General features: G+C 41.6%; 1 protein-coding gene across 6 annotated transcripts in view; it reads right to left on the bottom strand.

Annotated features, from left to right (window-relative positions):
* TMEM245 (transmembrane protein 245) overlaps positions 1 to 25,346 on the bottom strand; it is a 946,795-nt gene that overhangs the window by 430,493 nt on the left and 490,956 nt on the right. For all 6 annotated transcript variants that reach the window (XR_005778944.1, XM_040431820.1, XM_040431819.1 and 3 more), the window contains 2 exons: positions 24,755 to 24,886; positions 6,976 to 7,098 (listed from right to left, as the gene is read on the bottom strand). Coding sequence is in view for 5 of the 6 variants with exons in the window: in XM_040431820.1 (XP_040287754.1) it covers positions 6,976 to 7,098; positions 24,755 to 24,886 (255 nt within the window). In the remaining variant the exon portion in view is untranslated. The remainder of the gene's footprint in view (positions 1 to 6,975; positions 7,099 to 24,754; positions 24,887 to 25,346) is intronic.

Raw genomic sequence — 25,346 nt, forward strand, 5'->3', positions numbered from 1 at the left:
TGATATTAATTCGTTTTTTGGGTTCATTGAGAACATGGTTGTTGTTCAATAATAAAATTAATCCTCAAAAATACAACTTGCCTAATAATTCTGCACTCCCTGTAGACACGGCCAAAGCCTTCGACTGACTAGAATGGCCCTTTCTGTTAGCAGCACTTAGGAGCTTTGGCTTTGGTCCCAATTTCATTAAGTGGATTGAAACGCTATACAAGAGCCCCACTGCTATTATCCAGCTTAACGGTAGTCACTCTGACAAGTTTCCCCTACATAGAGGCACAAGACAGGGCTGTCCGCTGTCGCCTTTATTGTTGGCGATAGCAATAGAGCACCTGGCCATTAGATTTAGACAGGATCAGGTATATGTAGGTGTAAGTACGGGTGGTAGAGAGGATAGAATAGGATTATATGCGGATGATTTGATCTTGTTTATGTCGGACCCGGAAGTGTCTCTTCCCAGAGCAATCGAGATCATAGAGCGCTTTGGGCGGTACTCTGGGCTACACATAAATTGGGCCAAGTCTGCCATCATGCCCCTTTGGTCGCATGACTGGCCCGAGCATCATCATAATCTGCCTGTAGTCGACAGATTTAATTATCTAGGGGTAATAATCACCAAAGAGCTGCATCTTTATTATGCCCTGAACATTGAACCCTTAGAATCTGTATTCCAAGAAAAAATGAAAACATGGGAAGCCCTCCCATTGTCCACCATAGGGAGATTGAATCTAGTAAAGATGGTGCTGCTACCTAAGGGCCTATACCTGCTGTCCCACGCTTGCACACCGGTTTCCCGAGGATTTTTTAAGCGTATCCATGCTCTAGTCGCCTCATTTGTTTGGGGCAAGTCCAGAAGGAAGCTCTCATTGTCGGTCCTACAGAGATCGAAGTTGCAGGGAGTTGCTTCCCTTCCAGATTTTTTTCTTTATTTTATAGCGAGTCAACTGAGATTGCTGAGGTGTTGGGTCACGGATGTCTCAATGCCCAACGCAGAATTCTATTTACATGATCATTTACATGTATCCACGCTGTGGCCTGTCCTGGAGGGCTTTGGCCATCTGTGCAGGGGTCTCCTCTCAATCTACAAATTAGCTCATCAGATATGGCAGGCATCTAAGTTAAATATATACAAAGACCTACCCAATGAAGTCCCCATATGGGACAATTTCATGTTTCCCCACTTGGCGCAGCTGGAAGGAGTGTCTGAGTGGAGACGGCATGGCGTCCTGACGCTGGGGGATATATATGAGAGTGATCAGCTACGTTCATTCTCACAGATTCAAGAAAAATTCCAGGTGCCTCACGCTCTCTTCTTCAGATACCTTCAGCTGAGGCACGCACTGCAAGCCCAATTTCAGGGTGTGAAAAGGAGCATATCTAACTATCCCGTCATTGGGGTTTTGAAATCTCAGGGACCAAGAGGTATAGTGTCAGCACTGTATACACAGTTGCTTAACTGTCGCATGACAGCGACCCCGTTTGCAGTTGAGGATAAATGGAAGCTGTTAATACCCTCTTTGTCTCCTGAAGAATGGGAGGAGGCCTTAATAGCCCCGACCAAAGTATCACCCTCTATAAATAACAAAATGGTGCAGCTGTTCATCCTACATCGCAGCTAGCTCACACCGACTAGACTTCACAAGATGGAAAGACTTACTCACACTAGGTGTCACAGGTGCGATGCGGTGGGTGCTAACTTTTGGGATATGATGTGGGACTGCGAGATCATTCGCCAGTTCTGGGCCTCAGTGTTGGAGGTCCTCGCAACCATGGTCCCTGTGACTCTGCCTTTATGCCCCAAGATGTGTATATTAGGGGTTATAGACGAGGAGTCCTGGTCGCATTATCACAGAATCTTCCTGGCAGAAACACTATTTCTGGCCAGAAAGGTGATAGCCATGCGTTGAATGGGGGACAGTCCCCCCTCAAAGGGACAGTGGATCTCCCTAGTAAATCATGCAGTCTCCATGGAGAATATTGTCTATAAGCACAGAGGCTGTCCACAAAAGTTTCATAAAGTCTGGGGAGATTGGTGCGCATCCCCGCTCACCCTGCATACTTCACATTTGTACTCGGCAGTTGATGACTCTCCCTGACTTCCCACCTTAATAATAGGGGACTTGCACCGTATATGCTGTTGTCTCTGATTCTATGCCCTTTGTGTATGTACCATGTATGTTTCATGCAAACTGTATACTACCCAAGCCATTATTATGTAACCCTCTACCTGAGACTCCCAACATACCCTTGTCCTTATGTAACTGAGCTATCCTTGCATTTCAATATTGACTCCTGCGTGGGTTGCCACAATGTCTTGTGTGTACCATACTTGTGCCATTCTCTTTTAATAAAACGAGTTAAAAAAAAATAATATATCCTTTTTATCTAATCTGTTTTTATTTTGTTTAAATTCTTTCTTTATTCAAATTTTGAAATTGTTTTTATTTTCTGATTGCAGATTTGTTCTTAACACCTTAAGAAACCCAGCCATTTTTCACCTTAAAGGGAACCTGTCGTGGATATTTGATTATAATCTAACTAATTATATACAATCATTAACTACTAAAAAGTACCTTAGATGTATTCACTTACTGGTGTGACAGATGGTTATCTCATAATATACACATAAAGATGCCACATGTCGCATGCTAATGAGCTGATTTGAGTCCAGCGTGATGTCATTGAGTCCAGCGTATTTTTAATTCAGAGCTATAGCAACTCCCCTGCCCACCTGCTGCTGATTCATATGGAAAAAAAACTGTCACTCAGCAGCAGGTAGGCGGGGAGTGTCAGGAGCTCATGAATATTCATGACTCATCATCATCAGCTGGAGCTTTTCAATACAAGATATTGGCAGATTGACTGGGTCAATTAAAGAAAGTGACCCAGCATTTTGCTAAGAGAATCAGTCACTTATTTATGTTGCCCTTAGTTAGGACTCCATAAAACTGGTGACAGGTTCCCTTTAAGGACCAGGCCATTTTTAGCAAACCTGACGTGTCACTTTATGTGGTGATAACTTTAAAACGCTTATCCAGGCCATTCTGAGACTGTATTCTCATCACATATTGTACTTCATAACAGTGGTAAAACTGAGTCAAAAAATTACATTTTTATTTATAATAAAATACCAAATTTACCAAAAATTTACCTCTACTTTTATAATAGATAGTAAAACCTTTCAAAAATAGTTATTACTTTACATTCCCTATATGTCTACTTCATGTTTGGACCATTTTGTGAACGCCATATTTTTTTTTGGGGACGTTAGAAGGCTTAGAAATTTAGAAGCAAATCTTTACATTTTTCATAAAATTTCCAAAACCCTCTTTTTAAGGACCAGTTTGGGTCTGAAGTCACTTTGTGAGGCCTACATAAAAGAAACCACCCAAAATGACCTCATTTTAGAAACTATACCCCTCAAGGTCTTCAAAACTGATTTTACAAACTTTGTTAACCCTTTAAGTGTTCCTCAAGAATTAATGGAAAATGGAGATGAAATTTCCGAATTTCAATTTTTTTGGCAGATTTTCCATTCTAATAAAAAAAAAATCCGCCAACAAAGCAAGGGTTAACAGCCAAACAAAACTCAATATTTATTGCCATGATTCTGTAGTTTACAGAAACACCCAATATGTGGTTGTAAACTGCTGTACGGGCACACGGCATTGCGCAGAAGGAAAGGAACGCCAGATGGTATTTGGAAAGCAGATTTCACTGAGGTAATTTTAAGCTGCCATGTCACATTTGAAGACCCCCTGATGCACCCCTAGAGTAGAAACTTCAAAAAAGTGACCCTATTTTAGAAACTACACCCCTCAAGGTATTCAAAACTGATTTTACAAACTTTGTTAATCCTTTAGGTGTTACACAAGTATTAAAGGAAAATGTAGAGGAAATTTCAGAATTTCACTTTTTTGGCAGATTTTCCATTTCAATCAATTTTTTCCACTAACAAAGAAAGGGTTAACAGCCAAACAAAACTCAATATTTATTGCCCTGATTCTGTAGTTTGCAGAAACACCCCATATGTGGTCGTAAACTGCTGTATGGGCCCACGGCAGGGTGCAGAAATAAAGGAACACCATATGGTTTTTGGAAGGCAGATTTCACTGGTATAATTTTAAGCTACCATGTCACATTTGAAGACCCTCCGATGCACCACTAGAGTCGAAACTCCAAAAAAAGACCTCATTTTGGAAACTACGGGATAAGGTGTCAGTTTTGTTGGTACTATTTTAGGGTACAAAAAATAGCAGTTTTGGCACCATTTTTATTTTTTGTTATTTACAATATTCATCTGACAGATTAGATCATGTGGTATTTTTATAGAGCAGGTTGTTACGGATGCGACAATACCAAATCTGACAACTTTTTTGGGTGCTTATTTCAGTTTTACATCATAGAGCATTTTTGAAAAAAATAATTTTTTTAGTGCCTCCATATTCTGAAAGCCATAGTTTATTTTATTTTATGGGCGACTGTCTTATGTAGGGTCAATTTTTTTTCGGTATGAGATGACTGTTTGATACTATTTTAGGGTGCGTATAACTTTTGGATCGCTTGGTATTACACTTTTTGTAATGCCTTCTTTGACACACTTTATTTTTTTACGGTGTTCACCTGAGGGGTTAGGTCATGTGATATTTTTATACAGCAGCTTCTTAGGGACGCGGCAACACCTATTATGTATACTTTTTTTAAATGTATTTACGTTTTACACAATAACAGCATTTTTGAATAAAAATAAATCATGTTTCAGTGTCTCTATATTCTGAGAGCCATAGTTTATTTTTTATTTTTCATGTGATTGTCTTAGGTAGGGTCTCATTTTTTGCAGGATGAGATGACAGTTTGATTGGTACTATTTTGGGGTGCCTATGAATTTTTGATCGCTTGGTATTACACTTTTTGTGATGTAAGGTGACAAAAAAAATAGCTTTTTTTACATTTTTATTTTATTTATTTACTGTGTTCATCTGAGGGGTTAGGCCATGTGATATTTTTATAGAACAGGTCATAACGGACGTGGCAATACCTAATATGTATGATTAATTTTATGTATTAAAGTTTTACACTAATATTTTTGAATAAAAAAAATAAAAATCTTGTTTCAGTGTCTCCATATTCAAAGTTTTTTTAAATTTTTTATGCAATTGTCTTAGGTAGGGTATACATTTTTGCGGCATGAGATGACGGTTTGATTGGTACTATTTTGGGGTGTGTATTACTTTTTGATCACTTGGTATTCCACTTTTTTGATGTAAGGTGACAAAAAAAATAGCTTTTTAACTTTTTTTTTTTTTTTCCGTGTTCATCTGAGAGGTTAGGTCATGTGACATTTTTATAGAGTAGGTTTTTAGGGACGTGGCAATACCTAATAAGTCAACTTTTTTTTTTTTTTTACATTTAACAGAATAAAAGCATTTTTGAAACAAAAAAAAATGATGTTTTAGTGTCTCCATAGTCTGAGCCATATTTTTTATTTAATTTTTTGGGTGATTTTCTTAGGTAGGGGCTCATTTTTTGTGGGATGAGGTGACTGTCGGATTGGTACTATTTTGGGGGCATACGCCTTTTTGATAGCTTGGTGTTGCACTTTTAGTGATGTAGGGTGACTAAAAATGTTTTTTTTAGAAGAGTTTTTATTTTTATGACTGTGTTCATCTGAGGGATTAGGTCATGTGATATTAAGTATCGCCGCGTATCGACCGGCTCTATAAAAATATGTCTACTTTTCTTTTTTTTCCCCCTATTTTTTTCTATTTTTATTTACTTCATTTTGGGAAAAAGACGCTTTTATTTTTACTTGAAACTTTTACATTTTTTAAATAAAAAAACACTTTTTTCACTTTTTTTTTTACTTTTTATATTTGTCCCACTGTGGGACTTCACCTTTTCATGGTTTGATCCCTGTTTCAATTCAGTACAATACATTCTATTGTACTAAATTGAACTGTCAGCATCTTACACAGTAAGATGCTGACAGTTGCCTAGAAGACCCATCCCTCAGGCTGGATCTCCTGGGCTTCCATAGCTGGCAGGCCCCAATGCCTGTGTAAGGCATTGGGGCTGCCATGGCAACCATCCTGTCCCCACCACTGCAGCGCGGGGACCCGATGACTAAGGAGAGGGACCGCAAACCTCCCATATGCCGCAGTCACTGCGGCATATGAGGGGTTAATCCACCGACATCGGCGTTATCACTGATGCAGGTGGATGCAGCACGGATCCCGTGCTGCTGTTTGCAGCAGCGCACATGGGGGAAGGAGGGATCGCAGGATGAGCATGCTCGTCCTGGGGAGCAAAGTACCGGCCATTTAGGACGTACACAGCATTTAAAAAAATTGCTGACCTCTATGAGAGACTTTTCAGAGGCATGCTCTGTGACCTGAGAAGAGGTCAATGTAGAATGAAAGAACAGATCAGCTCTGACAATCACTTATTGTGAATGGTGGATCTTGTCTTATCTATACACAAAGGTGTTATCTCTTTACTATTACAGGCAGGTTTAGAATAATATATAAGTGCAGTAAAGTGATCTGTCTAGGCCAAGAAATGGTGCATATTAGGCTTAGTGACCAGCGTGAAAACGGCAGGAATTCATTTTTTTATATAGCTACTGACATGGAAAATTAAAAATATCAAAAATTCTTTAAAAATATGTTGATCATCAAACAATAGGTCATTTTCTGATGACACATTCCCTTTAAATAGTGTAAGAAACTTTTTGCCAGGTCTCTCTGCTATGACTAATAGATGGGTGTCCTGAGTGGGGTAAACTCCCTAGTTAGCGCTTATTATTCAAGGGTGAAAACCCCTTTAAAATAATGTAATTAAAATTTTATATTAGGCACTGAAGAATCCCACACGTAATTATGAATTATTACAGTAATTACTTGACAAAAAAAAAAATACAGCAGTCCAATTTTACATAGAAAAAAAGCACTACAAGTAACTCGAAAGTGTAAAACATACCAAAGACAGGACGAAATTAAGAAGTGCTGTGCCACTGTAGATGATGACTGTAAAGAGTGTTGTTACGGAGGTAAAAAGTAAACTTAAATTCCGACTCATCACAATCCAGAGGGATTCTAATATCTAAAGGTAATAGAATAGAGAAAATATATCAACTAGAGTACTAGAAAATAACGGTGTGAAAATAATCTGTCACCATGTTTATGCTGTCTTCACACTGATTTCATCATTGTTTACTTTTGCCGTTGTAGAACTTTTTGTGAAATTTAGTTTTTTAGTCATAGCACACTGTGAGCCAGGGGTAATGGTGTTTATGAGCTATGGGCTTATCACACTCTCCTGTTGTCAACTGACATGTTTTCCCCTATCTAACACAGAGAGCTCAGTTAAGTGGCTCACAAATACTGACTACTGGATCACAACACAATCCAAATGCGACAACTAAAACAACATTTTACAAAAGATACACCAGAAAGGCATAACAGCATACATTTAGTAATATATTCCATTAAAGTCCCAATTCAACAGGCCTAACAAATATTTATAATTCATGATATTGTATTTAACAATGAGCAAAGGATCAAGAAAATGTGTTTGTATGTTAATAACCCTGCACTAGTAGTTTTTAGGTGTTGATCAGTAATGTGTAAATGTGTGTTTATCAGTAAAAACCACAGCCACATTAAAACCAATGCAAAAATGAATTTTTTTTTAAACATTAAACTGCACCTTAATACATCATCTCAATACATCCTGAATAAGCAACTGTAAAATCGTATTATGACAGTCTGGCAAGAAAATATAACCTAGTAGATTCAGATTTTAGGAAATATATACAAGGAAGACATAAAAAAAAAAAAGAGCATCCGCATCAACTAAATGACCCTCAAAACTACTCTTGGAAGTCCAGTGCACTGGGTATGTTCTGATTGAGTTTTTTTTGCCTAACATTTTAGGCTACTTTCACACTTGCGTTAGGAGCGGATCCGTCTGATGTCTGCACAGACGGATCAGCTCCTATAATGCAAACGCTTGCATCCGTTCAGAACGGATCAGTTTGCATAACCATGAACGGATTCATGATTCATAGAAACGTTTGAAAATTGAGCCATACTGTGTTATCTTCAAACGGATCCGTCCCCATTGACTTACATTGTAAGTCTGGACGGATCCGTTTGCCTCCGCACGGCCAGGCGGACACCCGAACGCTGCAAGCTGCGTTCAGGTGTCCGCCTGCTGAGCGGAGCGGAGGCTGAACGCTGCCAGACTGATGCATTCTGAGCGGATCCGCATCCACTCAGAATGCATTGGGGCAGTACGGATCCGTTCGGGGCCGCTTGTGAGAGCCTTCAAACGGAACTCACAAGCGGAGCCCCGAACGCTAGTGTGAAAGTAGCCTTCGTTAATTTCCTGTGTCTAAATCCATGATAAAAAAAAGAAGAATAAAGAAAAAACACATAATACTAATTATCTAGCTGATTTATATTGCAGAAAAAGAGAATTAGCCTATTTGAATAGGACTAAGGCCCCATACACACGACCGTATTTTTGGCCCACATTTTTTGCAGACTGGATGCAGACCAATTAATTTCAATGAGACCGCAAAAAATACGGACAGCACATGTCGGTATGTCCATTCCAGATTGCCACAAAAAAAAAAATAGAACATAGCTTATTCTTGTCCGTTTTGCAGACAAGAATAGGCATTGTTACAATGTGTGAGCAAAAAAGCTGATGCAACACGGGCGTTACCCTTTTTTTTTTTTTTTTTTCGGACCCACATTTTACGCACAACAAAATATATACGGTAGTGTAAATGCACCCTAAATCTGTGGGCAATTGGCTGCAGGGACACAGGCATGGTACTTATAGAGGACCTGTCACCACTCCTGACACGCCTGTTTTAATAGCTGCATGCATCCCCCATGTAATAACAATTCAGGAGCATCTATTCTTATGGCTCCATGAAACAACACTGGAGCTCCAGAATTAAAAGGCCTATCCTTACCTAAGCCAGTTAATAATAAAGGGCACGGAGATGATGCAAGAAAAAAATCTATTAAATGAACAGAATAATATCAAACAAGGTAATTATAAATGGGGAGGGGGGGGGGGGCCCAGTGGCGTTAAAGAGGAGTTAACCCTTTTCCCGGCGCCTCCCCAAAGGCAATAACAGGAGGAATAACAGAGAATGAAACACAACTTAGGGTGGGATTAGCTGCTAGGCCCTTATTAGGACCCTGGAGCTTGAGAAAGAGATGGTCTGACTTCCTGAACTGCTTTATTCTCTTTAGGTAACATAGTAGGCAAAGTCCATGGAAGGTGAAGAGCAGTAGGATGGCAGCACCACTTTCAGATTGCAATAGAATTTAGAAACCACTTTCTAAAGGAAGGATGGGCAATATTTTAGGACTATCAGATTTTCCAAAATTTTCAGATACGGTGGACAACAAGAAGAGAGCCTGGATTTAACCAATTCTTTTAGCAGTTGTTATGACTAAAAGGAAGGTGTTTTTTAGTGACAGAAGTTTCATGGAAATGTTATCAATTGGTTTAAATGGTGACTCTATTAAGGCTGTAAGAACTAGATTTAAGTCCCAGGTCGGAGCGGTAGAGCATATGGTAGGTGAGATTCTGACTGCACCTTTAATGAAACGTTTGACTAAAGGTTGTTCTGCTAGTCTTGAGACCAGAAAAATACTTAAGGCTGATATTTGCACTTGGAGGGTAGAGGGCTTGAGGCCCTTGTTCAACCCTGCTTGCAGGAAATCTAGAATAACTGGAACATTTGTAAGGGAATTTCGATAACCTTTGCCTTTCGTAAAGGCAAGGAAAGCCCTTCAAGTTCTAAGGTAAATTGTAGATGTTACTGATTTCCTACCTTTTAGTATAGTTGAGATTACCGGATCTGAGAGACCTTTATTTCTTAGGGCTAGGCGTTCAATCTCTAAGCCGTCAATCTGAGTTGATGGACTCTGTGATGATACATCAGACCCTGGAATAAGAGCCCTGGAAATACTGAAGAGTCCAGTATCCTCCTGCTAACAAGTTGAGAAGTTTAGAAAACCAGGCCCTTCTTGGCCAATAAGGAGCTATCATGATTACCTGCACCTGTTCCTCCGCCACTTTCATAAGAGTCCTCGGCCTCAAGCTGAAAGGGGGAAAGTATATAGCAGTCCTTTTGGCCATGGGTGAGATAGGGCATCCAGAATTTCTGGTTGATCCTGTGGGGATAGAGAACAAAATCTCTGTACCTTCTTTTTGCCCAGATTTGCAAACAGGTCCAGGATTGGAACTCCTCATCTTACCGTTATCTGATGAAAGATATTGGGATCCAGGGCCTATTCTCCTTTTATTGTCTGCCTGCTCAGAAAGTAGGCCACACGATTATTGCTTCCTTTTAAGTGGACTGCTGACAAGGAAGTCAGATGTTTTTCTGCCCAGAGAAAAATTTCCTTTGCAGTGGTGGCAAGAACCTTGCTTCGAGTGCCCCCGTCTGTTTATGTAGTCAACTGTAGTTGTTTTTTCCAATAGGATTTTTACATGACCTAAAGGTATCTTTGAACGGAGTGCCAGAAGAACCTTCAGAACTGCTGTAAGTTCTCTTTGGTTTGACGAGGCGTTTGTCATGGAATTGTCCCAAATTCCTTGAACTATTAGGTCTGTGGTGAGACCACCCCTGTCTCGGTTGCTGGCATCTGTAGTGACTACTAACAGATCTTCTTGACGTCAGTAGACCCCCGATTGTAAAATTTGCCTTATTTTCCACCAGGCTAGGGACTGCAATACTTTTAATGGAAGACCTACCCTTTTGTCTAGGGAGGTCTGTGAACCGTCCCAGGAATCTAGGAGAAAGGACTGTAGAAATCTTGTATGGCTCTGTGCCCATCTGACTGCGGGTATTGAAGATGTTAGATGACCCAGAACAGTCCTAATATTCCTGATGGTGGAGGTTTCTAACCTGCAAAACTGAGAAATTTTCTAATATAGAGTCAATTGTCCTCTGGAAAAGAAGACATCAGCCAAATTTTTGTTGACTCAGGATGAAATCAGACTTTTTGAGATGTATTATCCATCCTAAACCGAGGAAGGTCTTTTTTACCAGGTCTAGATGGAGTAGGAGAAGCTCTTCTGTTCTGGCCGCAATTAGGACGTCATCTAAGTAGGGTATTATAAGAATTTCCTGTAGATGAAGGTAGCCTGTTACCTCGGCTATTACTTTTGAGAAGATCCTTGGAGCAGAAGAGATACCGAAAGGAAGAGCTTGGAATTGAAAGTGACAAAGGCGACTTCCTATGTAGACGGCAATTCTTTTTATAATTTTCATTTTTTTTTATTTAAAGTAATCATAATTGTACAATCATGAAATAAAAAAAGAGTCGTACATAGTCAATAATAGGTTGTACAAGGTATACAATAGATGTAAACAGTAACAACACAGTGAAACTGTAATGAGGACATGAGCAGAAGTAAGTGCAGTTGAATACAAACACTCCTATTGAGTCTGGAATGAGAGCATATTTGTAATTTCTTATTATATCTTACCAAATAGTGGAAGTAGTGGAAAGGGCCATTAATTAGGCTGTTATAACCCCTCTCTTTACTGACCGGAGGGAAATTATGTATATTCCCATACGTAGGAGTTGATTATTTGGTAACAGAGGTCTACATGTGGTTAGAGTGGCTGTATTTCACCCATCTATCCCATCTAACACTAAACTTTTGAAGATTGCTCTCTTCAGCAGCCGCCAAATCTTCAAATCTGTATATACTATCAATCTTATCCCTCCAAAGTTCTGGGGACGGAAGTTGAGTTGAAAGCCAAAAGCGAGGCAGAAGGAGGCGAGCGGCCATGAGAAGGGTGTGGAATAAAGGGGGGATCTTGGAGATCAAGTCTGGAGGCGGAAGACTCAATAAGGCTAATTGGGGGTTTGGCGGTATTGAGGTTTTACATATTTTGTTGCTCCTGTCAAATATGTCTTTCCACCAACTTGATACAATGGGGCAAGTCCACCATATATGGAGAAAATATCCCTTTGATTCCTTGCATCTCCAGCATTCATCTGAACGCGAGCTGTCATATTTGGATGTAATGTCAGCGGTTTTGTACCACCTAGTTAGAATTTTATAACTATTTTCTAGGATTAGGACGCACCTTGACGATTTATGTGGGGAAATAAATAGTTTGGTTAATTCTAGCGGTGAAAAGGAGATTTCCAAATCTCTTTCCCATAATCCCACAAAAGCTGGTTTTGGCATATTAATAGGGGAGTTTAGTTTTTTATATATTTGAGAGATCGGTTTGCTTATTGCAGTTTTGCTACTTATCCATCCTTCAAACCAAGTAATTGGCCTAAGAAGTGTTTGGAGTGGGATGTGTTTAGAGATGTAATTGTGAAGGAAAGATATCGGGGAGAGGAGAGAGTCCGAGGCTGAGAGTAAATCAGCTATTTCTTTTTTATTTATTAACTTACCCTCCACATCAAACAGTGAAATAATGGGGATTTGGGATGTTTTAAGTGAGTTAGGGAGATACTGTTTCAATTCTAGAGGGGCTAAGTCTAGTATGTCTCTTACTTGAATTAAGGGGGAGGGTAAAGGAAAACCCCAATTGGATTCTTGAAACCACTTCCATACTGAGAGTGAGGAGTTTTTAATCTGGTTCGTGTTAGAGAGAGAAATAAGTTTTCCCTGTTAGAAGTGACCTGAAGGAGAGTTGGGCTATGGATGATTCCATGTCCACCCATGATTTATGGAGTGGTTTCCGAAACCATTCGAGGAATCTGGTCAGATGAATAGCCTTGTTGTAGATTTGGGGGTTAGGAAGGCCTATGCCACCTTGATCCCTAGGCTTTTGCAGAGTGGTTGTCGCTAATCTCTGGCTTTTTTGTTTCCATATAAATCTGCGAATCGCAGACATCAATGTCTTGAAATGTTTTTTTTTAAACGGAATAGGAAGTACTTGTTGTAGATAATTAAGTCTTGGGATGATCAAGGAAGTAATTAGGTTCTTCCTACCAAACCATGACATAGTCTGGAAGTCTAAATGGTGTAACTGATCAGAAATAGACTGAAGTAATGGGGTATAATTAAGATTAAAAAGGTTATTAGGGTCAGAACTTATTTTTATTCCCAGGTAGGAGATGAAAGGGTTATCCCAGCTAAAAGGAGATTTAGCTTTTAGGGAGTTAATCATGGGCGTGGGGATGCCAATGCCTATGGCTTGAGATTTGCTCATGTTAATTTTGAAGTTGGATAGGGGGCTGAACCTCTCTAGTAAATTATGAATGGCCTTCAAGGAAATTTGAGGATTCGTGGTGATGATTAGGAGATCATCCGCGAAAGCTGCGGTTTTATGTTCTTGCTTACCCAGTTTTAACCCCGCTATTTTTGGGTCTTGTCTGATAGTTTGTAAGAGTGGTTCCATTGTTAAAACAAATAAAAGGGGGGATAGGGGACATCCCTGCCTCGTGCCATTTTTAATTATGAACGGAGGAGAAATGGTATCATTTACCAGCACTGATGCGGAGGCATTAGAATACATAGCGAATGTGGCATCTATAAATGGTGTTGGAACGCCAAATTTGATCATTGCACAGCGCATGAAATTCCAGTTGACCCTGTCGAATGCTTTCTCTGCATCAGTGCTTAGCAAAGTCAGGGGAATGCCTTTCTTCTTTGCATAATAGATAGCATTGAGAATTCTTGCAGTGTTGTCTTTCCCTTCCCGGCCTTTTACAAAGTCTGTCTGGTCTCTATGGATCAGGTCTGGAAGGAATGGGGCGAGACGATTGGCTAACATTTTAGCAAGAAGTTTTAAATCTAAGTTTAAAAGGGAGATGGGGCGATAGCTAGAGCATTGAGAAGGGTCTTTGCCCTCTTTGGGAAGAATGGTAATATGGGCTTTAGTCATGTCTGCTGAGAGGGGTAGTCCTAGGAGGGAGCTATTACATACTTGAAGCAAGTGTGGGATGAGGATGTTGCTAAAGGAGCGATAATAAAGGGCCGGGAGACCATCTGGGCCAGGTGCTTTGCCGTTTGGGAGATTTTTTATAGTTCTATTGAGTTCTTCAGTGCTAAAAGGGGCGGTAAGGGTTGATTTTTGCTTTTCAGTCAATTTGGGAAGGGTGATGGCATTAAGGAAGGAGTCAATAGTATCCGGAATTGATAAGTCTTGGACATTTGGCTTACTCTGTGGGATGTTGTATAGAGATTGATAATACTCCCTCCTATTAATCTTACTAATGTGGCTTTGAACTTTTCTCTTTTTTATAAGGTTCATCATTAGTTTTGAAGCTTTGTTGCCATGAGCAAAGTACTTAAATTGGGAGTGTAAATAAAGTTTGGCTGATTTTGCGTTAAGGAGGTTTTTTAGTTCTGATATAAGATCATTAAGTTGGGATAGGTTTGAGGCTAGAAGGGATTTTTTATGGATCTCCTCTAACTTCTGGATTTCCGAAAGAAGCTGTTCTGTCCTCGCCATTCTCTTTTTTTTTAGTAGGGATCCTAGCTTAATAAATTGTCCTCTTATGTAGGCTTTGTGTGCATCCCACACAATTTGGGGGGATATCTCAGGAATGGCATTTAGGAGAAAATATTCCTCCAGGGAGCTTTGTATTTGTTTTTTAAAATCAGGGAAAATAATTAGTTGTTCGTTTAACCTCCATTTGAATGTTTTTGGCGTATTTTGTGGGTTGGAGATCGATAAATAGATAGGGGAGTGGTCTGAGAGGAGTATGGATCCAATTTTAGCATTGGTGCAAAACTGGAGGTGTTCTTTTGAGATGAATAGATAATCCAATCTATGATAGGAGTGGTGCATATTGGAGTAAAAAGTGTAGTCTCTATTTAAAGGGTTTAAAATTCTCCATACATCCACCAATTGGAGAGAGTGGAGTCTTTTAAGGATACATCTGAGATTTTTCTGGGAAAGGGAGGATTTTTGTGATGAAGAGTCTGGAGTGGGGTCTAATGATATGTTAAAGTCCCCGCCCATGACAACAATGCCTTCTTTAAATTTTTCCACCAGTGGGGTTAAGGAGAAAAAACATTTATGTTGTTGAGTATTAGGGGCATAGATTTGATTTGCAAAGGTACTATTCACCATTATATACCGGCCATCAGGATCTTGGATATGGGAGGTGTATTGGAATGGACAGCCTTTCTTGAATCCTATGCTTACTCCCCTGGAGGCTGAAGAGTCGGATCCGCTATGGTACCACACTGGAAAACTAGAAAATGAGAGGTTAGGATAATTGTCGATTTTATAGTGTGTTTCTTGAGGAAAAACAACCGAGCATTTCTCCTTTTTTAATAAAGATAGAATTTGGGATCTTTTGGAGGGCGTTTTGAAGCCTTTGACATTGTATGAGGAAATTTGAAGATCTGTCATGGTATGAGTATGAAGGGGAATTTCAGACTTGCTACTTGTGTTTGGAAGCCAGTGGATTCCAAGTTTCCAGCCACCAGGGGAGTTACAATCTTGTCCATATGACATATGATTTTCTCATTACTCAGATTCTGACTAGCATTACAGTTTCCCTTTGAACTAACAATAACATAAACATAAAACGAGCAATATGCCCGGGTTAGTGAACGGCCATTGCTGAATGATATTAAACAGTAACTTTTGTAGTAGTTAGGTAGTAGTAGTTAGTAGGAGTGGAACCCAGGTGAGTTGGGTAGAAGGAGTAGGTAGGGGGAAGGGTTTAGTGTCAGTTTGAACACCCTAAGTAGAGGTTAATAACCGTCTCAAAAGCAATAGGAGTATATCTATAGAATACACTATATCCTTAGCGAGGCAGACTGACATGAGAGGGAGAAGAGGCAGAGGGATAGGTACAGAAGGTTAGAGCATAAAGCTTATACTCGGTGGTGGTGAGCAGGGTTTTAATCGTCCACTTGTAGACGTCTGAGAGAAGGGCCATGGGCGTTTCTCCTATGCCTTTGGGACTTAGGGGTACGCAATTTTTCCCAAGGCTCCAGCTTGGGTAATTCTGGAAGTTCTAGAAGGTCTTGGACAGGATCCCAATTTTGGATATTTAGATGGCCACATCCCAGAAGATCATATATTGGTTCTAATTCTTGATGTGAGGTGACAGACAGTCTGCGACCATCAAACATAAAGGATATTCCGAAGGGAAAGGACCAACGATAGAGAATCTTCTTGGATCTAAGCCAGTCTGTGAGAGGTTTAAGTGTTCTCCGCTTCCTTAAGGTGGACTGGGCCAGATCTTGAAAAATAAGGATGTCTTTCCCTTCCCATTGTATGGGACCCCCGGACCTTGCTTTATACATGATCGCTTCCTTCACAGGGAACACCAGAAACTTGCATATCACATCTCTGGCGGGTTCTGACGGTGCAGGTTTAGGTTTCAGAGCTCTATGGGCCCTTTCCAGGGTAACTTTGTGGGCAGTGTCAGGACCAAGGAGCATAAGGCAAATCTGAACCACTGTGTAGGGAAGGTCCCCTGCGGCAACGGATTCGGGGATGCCACGAAAGCGAAGGTTGTTTAGTCTTCCTCTGTTCTCCTGGTCTTCAATTGCGCTGAATAAACTATTGAAGTTTTTCTGGATTAAGGAGACTGTTTGTGACCGCCTGTTGATGTTGAATGACGCTCGCTTGATTTTCTTCCAAAATCTCTACTCTTCACCCTATCTGCTTGACGTCAAGCTTGATGGTCGATAGGTCAGAGCTGATGGGTTCTAGTGCAGAGGAGAGCGAGGACGCCAAGGTTTCTTTCAAGAAAGATCTGGAGATGGGCAAGTTGTCTGCATCATCCCCACTTTCCCATTCATGGGCAGGGGGTTCCGCTTGTTTGCGGTCTGTGGCTTTTGGAGTATCAGGCGCCATTTTGTGTTCTCTGGCTGCGACCGTGGCTGCTGCTTTTTTTTATAAATTTGTCCATTTCACCACTAGTTGAGTTCAATTTCTGCTGACTGGCTGATTCCCCAGCTTTAGAACCACCAATTTTTACCATTTTGGTTAAACCAGGCTGTTATGCCACGCTATTAGGGTGATACTGGTTAGGACATTGAGCTTACTTCATCCCACTCTGTTGTATTTTCACCAATTCTTAACGTTTAGGACAGAGTATTGATTTAATTAGGCATCTTCTGGCATTTTGGTGCAGCAGAATAAATGTGACACTGTCTCTTTAAATCGGTATATTCAGAGGGGACAGACTTTGAATGGCCTCCAACCCTCTAAATTGATTCCTGAAGGGCCAATAGGGGGAGAGGCACCGGAACCCAGCGCTGGACAGAGACTGGGACTTTGAGGAGGCTATTGCGATCTGGATTTTGGTCTGGCTGGGAGCGATCGCTTAAAAGACCAATTAAACAGCCCCTGCAGCTATCCAGCTCCCTTAACAGGGATTCCGCACTGGCTGTCTCAGGATTTATTAAGCTTGATGCAGATTCCACCTCCGGTAGTAGGCAGTCTCTTCAGCGGAGCAGCAGGACGGCGCCCGTGCCGGGAATACCGATCAACAGGACCGGGATTACTTCTTAACACAAAGGGCCAGGTGAGAGCTGATAAGATCGCAGCTGACAGCCACTGATGTGTCGCGAGGTGTTGGAGCCTATGAGGTGAGACGCTAGAATGGGACACCTGCAGCTCTACGTGTGACCGGAGTATACCGGGAGTAAAGAGGTACCTTATTACTTGAATCCAACTCTGCTGTAGTATGGGGATGTTACCGGACCGTATGTAGCCTGTGTCTCAAGATGGCGCTCGTTTGAAAATGCCGTCTTCTGTTGAAAGCGCCTCTCTGACTTTGATTCTGTAATGGGCTGATTTAGTAAGCCGGCAGAAGTAGCCTCCTGAACAGCCCACGAGATAGAGTCAATCCCGGCTTCTTGATCGTTGATGGGGTGCCGTTGTAGCCGCTTTAGATATCAGTCCAGGCCGTGGATGCTAACGCTGCTAGGCCCCGGCGGCAGTTCGGTCTCAGGACTGCTCTGTGACCCAAAAGTGGTCTCTCTGTCTAGACGGCAATTCTTACAGTAAATACTTCTGGTGTTCTCTGAGGATGGGCATATGATAATAAGCATCCAGTAAATCTATAGTTACCATATAGCAGTTCTGGTGAAGGAGGTTTATGGTCGATATGATGGTTTCCATTTTTAATTTTTTTGTAGGTTAGGCATTTGTTTAATCTCTTTAGATTTATAATGAGCCTGAATGATCTTTCCAGGTTTTTTTTATTAGAAATACTGGAGAATAGAAACCTTCTTTGAGTTGATCTTCTGGGACCGGAAGTAATACCTTTTTTCTGGAGAAGAATGGAGATTTCTGACTCCAGGGACAGTTGCTTCTCCATGTGAGGCAATGGCTTGTTGATTATAAAATAATCTGTTGGATAGGTATCGAATTCTAGACTGAAGCCTCTTTGAATGGAAGACAGAACCCATGGGGAGTTTCCCATTTATTTCCATTCTGGAACAAAAATTTTTAATCTTGCTCCAACTTGATATCTGGCGTCATTGAGTGGATTTTGCAGTATTGTCCGGATTGAAGAAGAATCCTTTCCCTCTCCCTCTTAAGGTCTGCCATCTTCCCGAGTAATTTCTTCTCTTCTGGTCTGTCTTCTGTCTGTTCCTTTCATTCCGGCAGGACCGCCTGCTTCTGGTGAAAAAAATCTGCCTTCTATAGGAAATCCTTTTTTCTTATCAGAAGCCTTCTCCAAGATGTCATCAAGGACTGATCAAAAAAGTCGATCCCCTTCACAGGGGATGGAACAAAGCAGTTTTTTTTATGCTGTGTCGCCTGACCAGAAACAGAGTCATATGGCCGCTAATCTTGCAGACCGTTTTACCAAATCAGCCGAAGCATCAGTTACAAAATATGATGCTTGGTAAGGAAGCCAAAATTTCCTCCCTAGGGGTTCCAGCTGCCAGATGATCCTCTAATTAACCCAGCCACACTGACAAGGATCTAGCTGTGCACGTGGAAGAAATACTGGGCCTAAACATAGCGGTATTAGTCTCCCATGTCTTTTTAAGTAAAGCTTTCGCATTTCTTGTCCATCGGGTTACGTAGCAGTCCCATGTCCTCAAACGGAAGGGAGGTTTTCTCTGAAATGCGGGCTACAGGCGCATCAATTTTTGGAGTCTGATCCCAAATATTGGACTCAGAATCCGCAAAAGGATATTTTCTCTTAAAAGAGCTTGTGACAGGGGCTCTTTTCTCAGGGTCTCTACATTATTTAGGGATTAGATCATTAATGCTATTATGGACAGGGAAAACTCGTCTTTTCCTTTCCCCCAGACCCTGGAACATCTGGTCCTGGACTGATTGGCTTTCTCTAGAATCCTCTAAGTTCATGGTAGCCCTTATGGTTTTTAGAAGACTTTGAGAATCTACTGGAAGGAATAATGGTTTCCCATAACCATCTTCCGAGGAGTCAGAGCTGTCATCAAGGATTTCCCCTTCATCAACATCAAATCCATATAACTGGGAATTGTGGGATTTTTGAGAGGTGGAGGCTTGTGGAGACAAGGGAGGCAACCTTGATTCCACCGCCGCATTTACTTCCTCTCTAACCATACTCCTCATGGAGTCTAGAAATGAGCAAGATTCTTCTGATATGACAGTTCAGTGCAGTTCACACATAGTGACTTCTTAGATTTAGATATAAAGGATTTTCTGCATATGGTGCATTTCTTGCGCCCTGAATCTCCCCCTGGTGTCTTGGAGGTGGAGGTTTTTCTTCCCTAGAATAATCAAAATGATTTGAAAAAGGGACTAGTAGAATAAAACATTTTAAACCTCCAGTACCAGACACCCAGTAAGTGCATGAGAAAAGAGCCTCACACCTCTCCTGCTTAAGTTTGCAGGAGAGGACGCTTACCGGGCTGAGGGTGTTGGAACCAGGATCCACAGGCTTGCGGGCCAAGTCTGCGTCCTGAGGAGCTGACATACTGCAGCAGGGAAACGCCCCCCAGTCTCTGCTGTGGCCATCTTCTTTTAACCTCCACAGGACCGCCGTACGCAGGATTGCGTCTTTGCGGCGGCCCTGCTCTTCTGGGTGGACGCGCCGATGCGTCCTCTCGCGAGACGTGAGATTTCCTGTGAACGCGCGCACACAGGCGCGTGCGTTCACAGGATCGGAAGGTAAGCGAGTGGATCTCCAGCCTGCCAGCGGCGATCGTTCGCTGGCAGGCTGGAGATGTGATTTTTTTTTAACCCCTAACAGGTATATTAGACGCTGTTTTGATAACACCGTCTAATATACCTGCTACCTGGTCCTCTGGTGGTCCCTTTTGTTTGGATCGACCACCAGAGGACACAGTTAGCTCAGCAATATGTAGCACCACACTACACTACACCCCCCCTGTCACTTATTAACCCCTTATTAGCCCCTGATCACCCCTGATCACCCCATATAGACTCCCTGATCACCCCCCTGTCATTGATTACCCCCCTGTCATTGATCACCCCCCTGTAAAGCTCCATTCAGACGTCCGCATGATTTTTACAGATCCACTGATAGATGGATCGGATCCGCAAAACACATACAGGCGTCTCCCTGGAGCCTTCCAGGGGGGGTGATCACCCCATATAGACTCCCTGATCACCCCCCTGTCATTGATCACCCCCCCTGTCAGGCTGCATTCAGATGTCCGTATGATTTTTACGGATCCACGGATACATAGATCGGATCCGCAAAACACATACGGACATCTGAATGGAGCCTTATAGGGGGGTGATCAATGACAGGGGGGTTATCTACCCATATAGACTCCCTGATCACCCCCCTGTCATTGATCACCCCTCTGTAAGGCTCCATTCAGACATTTTTTTGGCCCAAGTTAGCGGAAATTATTATTTTTTTCTTACAAAGTGTCATATTCCACTAACTTGTGTCAAAAAAATTAATCTCACATGAACTCACCATACCCCTCACGGAATCCAAATGCGTAAAAATTTTTAGACATTTATATTCCAGACTTCTTCTCACGCTTTAGGGCCCCTAGAATGCCAGGTCAGTATAAATACCCCACATGTGACCCCATTTCGGAAAGAAGACACCCCCAGGTATTCCGTGAGGGGCATATTGAGTCCATGAAAGATTTAAATTTTTGTCCCAAGTTAGCGGAAAGGGAGACTTTGTGAGAAAAAAATAAATAAAATCAATTTCCGCTAACTTGTGCCAAAAAAAAAAAACTCGCCATGCCCCTCATTGAATACCTTGGGGTGTCTTCTTTCCAAAATGGGGTCACATGTGGGGTATTTATACTGCCCTGGCATTTTAGGGGCCCTAAAGCGTGAGAAGAAGTCTGGAATATAAATGTCTAAAATTTTTTACGGTTTTTAAAAATGCCCTCATAAAAGGAATGTGGGCCCCTTTGCGCATCTAGGCTGAAAAAAAGTGTCACACATCTGGTATCGCCGTACTCAGGAGAAGTTGGGCAATGTGTTTTGGGGTGTCATTTTACATATACCCATGCTGGGTGAGATAAATATCTTGGTCAAATGCCAATTTTGTATAAAAAAATGGGAAAAGTTGTCTTTTGCCGAGATATTTCTCTCACCCAGAATGAGTATATGTAAAAAGATACCCCAAAACACATTGCCCAACTTCTCCTGAATACGACGATACCACATGTGTGACACTTTTTTGCAGCCTAGGTGGGCAAAGGGGCCCACATTCCAAAGAGCACCTTTAGGATTTCACAGGTCATTTACCTACTTACCACACATTAGGGCCCCTGGAAAATGCCAGGGCAGTATAACTACCCCACAAGTGACCCCATTTTGGAAAGAAGACACCCCAAGGTATTCCGTGAGGGGCATGGCGAGTTCCTAGATTTTTATATTTTTTGTCACAAGTTAGCGGAAAATGATGATTTTTTTTCTTACAAAGTCTCATATTCCACTAACTTGTGACAAAAAATAAAAACTTCCATGAACTCACTATGCCCATCACAAAATACCTTGGGGTGTCTTCTTTCCAAAATGGGGTCACTTGTGGGGTAGTTATACTGCCCTGGCATTTTAGGGGCCGAATGCGTGAGAAGTGGTTTGAAATCAAAATCTGTAAAAAATGGCCGGTGAAATCCGAAAGGTGCTCTTTGGAATGTGGGCCCCTTTGCGCATCTAGGCTGCAAAAAAGTGTCACACATGTGGTATCGCTGTACTCAGGAGAAGTTGGGCAATGTGTTTTGGGGTGTCATTTTACATATACCCATGCTGGGTAAGAGAAATATCTTGGCAAAAGACAACTTTTCCCATTTTTTTATACAAAGTTGGCATTTGACCAAGATATTTATCTCACCCAGCATGGGTATATGTAAAATGACACCCCAAAACACATTCCCCAACTTCTCTTGAGTACAGCGATACCACATGTGTGACACTTTTTTGCAGCCTAGGTGGGCAAAGGGGCCCACATTCCAAAGAGCACCTTTAGGATTTCACAGGTCATTTACCTACTTACCGCACATTAGGGCCCCTGGAAAATGCCAGGGCAGTATAACTACCCCACAAGTGACCCCATTTTGGAAAGAAGACACCCCAAGGTATTCCGTGAGGGGCATGGCGAGTTCCTAGAATTTTATATTTTTTGTCACAAGTTAGCGGAAAATGATGATTTTTTTTAATTTTTTTTTTCCCTTACAAAGTCTCATATTCCACTAACTTGTGACAAAAAATAAAAACTTCCATGAACTCACTATGCCCATCACGAAATACCTGGGGGTGTCTTCTTTCCAAAATGGGGTCACTTGTGAGGTAGTTATACTGCCCTGGCATTCTAGGGGCCCAAATGTGTGGTAAGAAGTTTGAACTCAAAATGTGTAAAAAATGACCGGTGAAATCCGAAAGGTGCTCTTTGGAATATGGGCCCCTTTGCCCACCTAGGCTGCAAAAAAGTGTCACACATGTGGTATCTCCGTACTCAGGAGAAGTTGGGGAATGTGTTTTGGTGTCATTTTACATATATCCATGCTGGGTGAGAGAAATATCTTGGCAAAAGACAACTTTTCCCATTTTTTCATACAAAGTTGGCATTTGACCAAGATATTTATCTCACCCAGCATGGGTATATGTAAAATGACACCCCAAAACACATTCCCCAACTTCTCCTGAGTACGGCGATACCACATGTGTGGCACTTTTTTGCAGCCTAGGTGGGCAAAGGGACCCACATTCCAAAGAGCACCTTTCGGATTTCACCGGTCATTTTTTACACATTTTGATTTCAAACTACTTACCACACATTTGGGCCCCTAGAATGCCAGGGCAGTATAACTACCCAACAAGTGACCCCATTTTGGAAAGAAGACACCCCAAGGTATTCGCTGATGGGCATAGTGAGTTCATAGAAGTTTTTATTTTTTGTCACAAGTTAGTGGAATATGAGACTTTGTAAGAAAAAAAAATCAAAAAAAAAAATCATCATTTTCCACTAACTTGTTACAAAAAATAAAAAGTTCTATGAACTCACTATGCCCATCAGCGAATACCTTAGGGTGTCTACTTTCCGAAATGGGGTCATTTGTGGGGTGTTTGTACTGTCTGGGCATTGTAGGACCTCAGGAAACATGACAGGTGCTCAGAAAGTCAGAGCTGCTTCAAAAAGCGGAAATTCACATTTTTGTACCATAGTTTGTAAACGCTATAACTTTTACCCAAACCATTTTTTTTTACCGAAACATTTTTTTTTTTATCAAAGACATGTAGAACAATAAATTTAGAGCAAAATTTATATATGGATGTCGTTTTTTTTTTTGCAAAATTTTACAACTGAAAGTGAAAAATGTCATTTTTTTTGCAAAAAAATCGTTAAATTTTGATTAATAACAAAAAAAGTAAAAATGCCAGCAGCAATGAAATACCACCAAATGAAAGCTCTATTAGTGAGAAGAAAAGGAGGTAAAATTCATTTGGGTGGTAAGTTGCATGACCGAGCAATAAACGGTGAAAGTAGGGTAGGTCAGAAGTGTAAAAAGTGGCCTGGTCATTAAGGGTGTTTAAGCTATAGAGGCTGAGGTGGTTAATATCCCCGCCAGCACTGGCTTCCTGGCGCAGGGACGCCTGCGAGTGTGCACACCTGTTGTGCCGACGCACCATCACTGTGTCATGACATCACTGTGCGCTGATGCCCCACTCTCCTGGGAGCCTCCTCCACCCTGAGAAGGCTCTGCTTGCCGTATCGGATCCACAACCTCTTGATTAGAGGTAAAAGCCCGGGCTGCCTTTATTTGAAAGGGCTTATGCCTAAGGACGGGGAAGGGAGCACAAGATCCCCGGAGCCCCCGACCTCAGCAGCGCCCCTCCCAGTCCTGGGGAAAACATAAGGCCGTGCGGTAAATATTCCAGCATACCAGCCAGAGCAGGAGCTCCTGCGCTCTCCAGAGATAGGAAACAACACTGGCTTAGGTAAGGAGAAGAGGCCTTTTAAATCTAGAGTTCCAGTGTTGTTTCCTGTCCAGGAGGTGGGGACATCCTCCTGTCAGTGCCGTTGGGGAGGCACCGGGAAAAAATGCTTTCCTTCCTCAAAGTATAAACAGTTTTATACTAAGAGGAGGTTCTACATTATCCTGCCATATTTAAGCAAAATATTGATGGAGTGCTTCTTTAACATTGCTGGTAACCTTCAGTGGGTGCAGAGATCTAGCATTTGTTAAAATGATTGCTCTCATGGTATGCTACTAACATGAAATAGAATAATTTCAATGAATGTTACATCAGTGCAACCACGCATTAGGGTCTGGATAATCTTTAATAACCAATGAAAGAAGAGCATTAGAAATAAAAAGTCTAAAGTCTCACCGATAGAAATGTTTCAATGTTCTCATGAACAAAAGAAGCAATATCCTGCCAGTCCATAATATCTCCCAGCCGACTGTTCTGACGATGTATTGTCATCTTTTGACCCTTGTGCCTGCCTGAATGTGTCACATTCTAACATAAGATGGAAGAAGTTAGGTTTCAACTTAAAAAAAACAACTCATTGATATTATTTCTGTACAAAGACAGGACTGAATACTTACAGATAGGCAAAATGGTTCCACATCAGAAATATATTACATATGTGCATGCATGTTTTTAAATTCATAAAAGCATTCATATTCAATTAAGTTAAAGGGGTTATCCTGTCCTAAAAAAAAAGAAGCTCCCTACCATATGCTGGGCCCCCACACTGAATATACTTACCCAGGTCCCCGCACAACCGCTCCTACTTCTCCCCATGCACAGATGAAAACATCCAGTGCCGGGGGGGGGGGGGGGGGGGAGCAGCCAATGGCAGACAGGGACGAGCTTCCCTAGGATCACCCGCAATGCAAGGGAGGCTGGTCCCAGCCTGCCATTGGCTGCTCCCCCTCCCGTCCCCCGACACCAGATGTTTTCATCCGTGCACAGG

Source organism: Bufo bufo, chromosome 5, assembly GCF_905171765.1.
Source record: "Bufo bufo chromosome 5, aBufBuf1.1, whole genome shotgun sequence".
Lineage (NCBI taxonomy): Eukaryota > Metazoa > Chordata > Amphibia > Anura > Bufonidae > Bufo > Bufo bufo.